The 4572-nt window shown below is 43.2% G+C and overlaps 1 protein-coding gene across 1 annotated transcript; it reads right to left on the bottom strand.

Moving 5' to 3' along the window:
* Positions 1-1757: 1757 nt before the first annotated feature.
* On the bottom strand, positions 1758-2942 carry LOC142170385 (uncharacterized). The gene is made up of 2 exons (XM_075232284.1): positions 2739-2942; positions 1758-2600 (listed from the first exon to the last, which is right to left on the bottom strand). The coding sequence occupies exons 1-2, from the start codon at positions 2940-2942 to the stop codon at positions 1758-1760; spliced, it is 1047 nt and encodes a 348-aa protein (XP_075088385.1).
* Positions 2943-4572: the final 1630 nt, after the last annotated feature.

The raw sequence follows: 4572 nt of genomic DNA, 5'->3' as shown, positions 1-4572 counted from the left end.
CATCCAGGAATGTCTCTGTTATATCCTCAACCTCTACCTTCTTTTCAGCTCCTTCCAACTTTGAGAGGTGGTCAACTACTTGGTTCTCTATCCTTTTTTGGTCACGTATTTCCAGATCGAATTCTTGTAACAGAAGAACCCAACGAATTAAGCATGGCTTTGACTCTTTCTTTTCTATCAGGTACCTAATTGCTGCATGGTCAGTGTAAACAATAACTTTCGAGACAATCAAATATAACCTGAATTTTTGAATGTAAAAACAACAGCCAACATCTCCTTTTCCATCACAGTGTAATTGAGTTGTGCATCGCTTAGCGTTCTGCTTGCATAGTAAATCGGGTGCATCAGTTTATCCTTTCGCTGCCTCAAGACTACTCCTATGGCATAGTCACTTGCGTCATACATGAGCTCAAATGGCTGCTCCTAGTTGGGTGCAACAATGATGGGTGCAGTCACCAATCGCTTCTTCAGCTCCTCAAATGCCAACATGCAATCATTAGAAAACACAAAGGGGTTATCCTTTTCAAGGAGTTTGCATAATGGGTTAGCAATTTTGGAGAAATATTTTATGAATCGCCTGTAGAACCCGGCGTTCCCAAGGAAACTTCTCACCGCCTTGACTGAAGTGGCCGGTGGTAGTTTTTCAATCATGTCAACATTAGCATAGTCGACCTCAATTCCTTTAATGGACACTCGATGTCCCAGGACTATCCCTTCATGTACCATAAAATGGCACTTCTCCCAGTTCAACACTAAATTTGTCTCCACACATCTTTTGGGCACTCTTCTTAAATTGTGGAGACAGTCCTCGAATGAATCTGCCACCACGGAGAAATCATCCATAAAGACCTCCATAATATCCTCCACCATGTCCGTGAAAATGGCTAACATGTACCGTTGAAATGTCGTCGGTGCATTGCAAAGCCCAAAAAGCATTCTCCGAAAGGTGAAGATGCCATACGGAAAAGTGAAGGATGTTTTCTCTCTATCTTCAGGGGCTATTGATATGTGATTGTACCCCGAATATCCATCCAAGAAGCAGAAGTGTGATCGCCCGGCCAGCCTGTCCAACATTTGGTCAATGAAAAGTAAGGGAAAGTGGTCCTTCCGGGTGGCTGTGTTCAATTTTCGGTAATCCATGCAAATCCGCCATCCCGTGACTGTACGAGTTGAGATCAACTAATTGTTCTCATTTTGCACAATAGTCATTCCCCCCTTTTTCGGCACACATTGGACAGGGCTGACCCAATTGCTATTGGAGATGGGGAAGATGATTCCCGCATCTAACCATTTGATCACTTCCTTCTTTACTACCTCTTTCATATTCGGGTTCATCCTTCATTGATGTTCTCTAGAAGGTTTGTGCCTTTCTTCCAAGAGAATCTTGTGCATACAGAAGGCTGGGCTGATACTCTTTATGTCTGCCATGGTCCAGCCAATGGCAATCTTGCTTTCCTGCAGTACCTGTAAGAGCTGTTTTACCTGCACATCTAGCAAACTGGATGATATAATAACAGGCAAAGTAGAATCGGGACCTAAAAAATGTACCTGAGGTGAGCTGGGAGCGGCTTCAGCTCTAGTTTGGTTGGTTCCTCTACTAATGGCTTTGTTGGAGGTGTAGCCCTTTTTTCTAATTCAAGGGACTTGAACTGAGGTTCCCTTTTCCAGATTCCTTGGCCTTCAAGTTCTATGACCCACTCAGCTAACCCTTGACCATCCATTTCTTCTAAATTTGTCAAACATGCCTCTAATGGATCTTAAGCAGTCAGGGTCACATCATCTTCTTGCAGGATCATATCCACTGCCTCCACTAGAGAGCAATTAGCATATTCACTAGGTCTCCTCATAGATTGCTGAACATTGAATATGACTTCTTCATCGTTCAGTCTCATTTTTAATTCCCCAGTCTCACAATCAATCAGGGCTCTCCCAGTGGCCAAAAATGGCCTACCTAAAATGATAGGTATCTCCTCATCTACCTGACAATCCAGAATAACAAAGTCTGCAGGGAACACGAACTTCCCCACTTGCACCAACACATCATCAAGAATCCTAGTAGGCCTTTTTACTATGCGGTCAGCCAGCTGCAACAGCATCGAAGTCGGTCTAGTTCTGCCAATGCCCAATTTGGTGTATATAGCCAGAGGCATCAAATTTATGCTGGCTCCAAAATCACATAATGCCTTTGCAAAGGCGTAACTCCCAATCGTGCATGGAATAGTGAAGCTACCTAGGTCAGACATCTTTTGAGCCATCGGTCTGGTCACTACTGTATTGTAGGTCTGCGTTAGAGTCACTGTGGATAGGTCCTGAAAATCAAACTTCCGTGACATTAGGTCTTTCATCATCTTCGCATAACCTGGCATCTCTCTCAAGGCATCCATCAAAGGAATATTCAACTGAATTTGACACAGCATCTCCATGCATGTCTTGTATTGATCTTCTTTCTTTTGTTTTACCTGTCTATGAGGGAATGGTGTAGGTATCACCCTTTGTGCACTGCTTGTTGGCTTCTCTCTATTGGGGTTCTGTGGCACAAGAGGCACCACCTGTTCTGCAGCTTGTTCATTTACCTTAGCCTTACCCTTTTCATCTTGACCCTGTTCAACCACCACTTCAATCAGATTTGTTGGTTTATCTACCTCTAGTGGAATTGGAGTGGCTGGCGTAGTCTCTTTGCTGGCTTGTGCAACCTCCTACTCTTTGTCTAAATCTCTCCCATTCCAGAGACTTACTACCGTCAGCTGATTCGGGTTTTGCTCCTTGGGGTTAATATTTGTATCCGCTGGCAATGTACCCTGGGGGCAGTTGTTTAAAGTCATAGACAACTGCCCCAACTGAGTTTCAATGTTCTTTATAGCTGAATCATGTACTGCCAACTTTTCTTGCATCTTACCATTTGTCCCAATGAGTTGCTGGAGCATCCCCCTAATCTCTACCATGTTGTTATCTTGCTGCTGAGGAGGTGGCTGATATGTCAACTGTTGTTGGTTATGCTATGGGTAGCCCTGTTGTCTCTGGTGGTATGGCACCATTTGGCCTTAAGCTTGCATGCCCCCAGGCTGAGGCATGTTGGGTCTGTATTGCTGATTTGGTGCCGGTCTCTACTTTTGTCCTCCTTGTCTCTGACCTCCAAAGTTGTTAACATAATTCTTATCTTCCCTTACCCCTTGATTTTCACCTTCTCCGCTCCATGAACACACATAAGACTGATTAATACAGGGTGTACATAGTCCTCCATTTGTCGTGTCAACAATATGCACCTGTTTGGTACCCATCTCATCTATCTTCTTTGTCAAAATACTCATCTGAGTCATGAGTGTGGCCATGTTCTCTGCATGTGAATTATTTGGGTCAAAAGGAACTAAATGCTCTATGGGTGCTAGTGTTGTACCTCTAGTCATCCACCCCGAGTTATGGGACATCTTGTCAAGAAGTACTCTGCACTCTGTAAATGTCTTACTCAAAAATGCACCTCCAGCTGAAGCGTCCATATTGGCCTTTAGATTGTCAGCTAACCCCATGTAAAACCTCTGGCCAAGCATCTGGTCTGGAATGCCATGGTGAGGACACTTCACCAACATCTCTTTAAATTTTTCTCAAGTTTCTTGCAAGGTCTCAGTCGGCTGCTGCTTGTATTGCAATATTTCATTAATCTGCCTTGCAGTCTTGTTGGGCGGGTAGAACTTATTCAAAAACTGCTTTACTAATTCCTCCCAGGTGACAATGGAATTGATTGAGAGCAAATTCAGCCAAGTTTGAGCTTCCCCAGTCACAGAGAACGGAAATAGTAATAGCTTGTTAGCTTCTAGGGTCACATTTGGCTGCCTTTGAGTTACACAAATTGACAGAAAATTTTTCAAATGTTGCTGAGGGTCTTCAATGTGTGACCCGGAGAACAATCCTTTATTCTGCAGCAGATGCAGCATGTTGTTGGTGATCTGGAATGTCTCCGCTTGAATTACGGGCACAAATATGGCAATTGCTAGGTTGTTATCTGTGGGTTGAGCACAATCATAAAGTGCAGCTTCTGGCACAAGAGGTGCCACCACTCTGACATTTGGGTTAGATGGCTCATCCCTGATGTTTCTGTTGACGTTCTCTACGTCACCCATGTCAAATTCAAGTTGGTGTGGTTGTTGTGATTGTTGAATCCTCTTGTTGGCACGGTTCAATGCCCTGAATGTTTTCTCGGGGTCTGAAAGTCCTTCAAGCAGTTCTCCAGTCCTCGAAGAATTTTTAGGCATACACCTGAATTCCACAAGAGTTCAAACGTTAGAATTTCAATGAAAATTGTTTAACATCTTTGAAATTTGATTTGAACTAATAATTTTAACACTACTTCTAAGTTGTAATAGACAACACCGTTAGTTCCCCGGCAACGGCGCTAAAATTTGATAATGCCCAACTATGCCTTTTAAAGGACAAAGCGGTCGCTGCAAATATAATCCGGTTTTAAGTCCGGAATCGAATCCTCAGGGAACTAACCTATCTATTACACTCTTCGGCAATGTTATTATCAACTCAATCAATCTCTAGATGCGAGATTTTTGATAAATAAAGATTGGTTTT

This window comes from Nicotiana tabacum, chromosome 16 (genome assembly GCF_000715075.1).
Source record: "Nicotiana tabacum cultivar K326 chromosome 16, ASM71507v2, whole genome shotgun sequence".
NCBI classification, from domain to species: domain Eukaryota; kingdom Viridiplantae; phylum Streptophyta; class Magnoliopsida; order Solanales; family Solanaceae; genus Nicotiana; species Nicotiana tabacum.
Note: the sequence above shows the minus strand (reverse complement) of the source record. Positions and strands in the feature narration are given on the sequence as shown.

Excerpts from the sequence above, each read along its gene's own strand:
- LOC142170385 (XM_075232284.1), bottom strand. The coding sequence starts at position 2,942 with ATGGTAGAGATTAGGGGGATGCTCCAGCAACTCATTGGGACAAATGGT. Across the intron at positions 2,601-2,738 it reads AAAACCCGAATCAGCTGACG|GGTCAAGATGAAAAGGGTAA; the intron begins GTAGTAAGTCTC and ends GTGGTTGAACAG.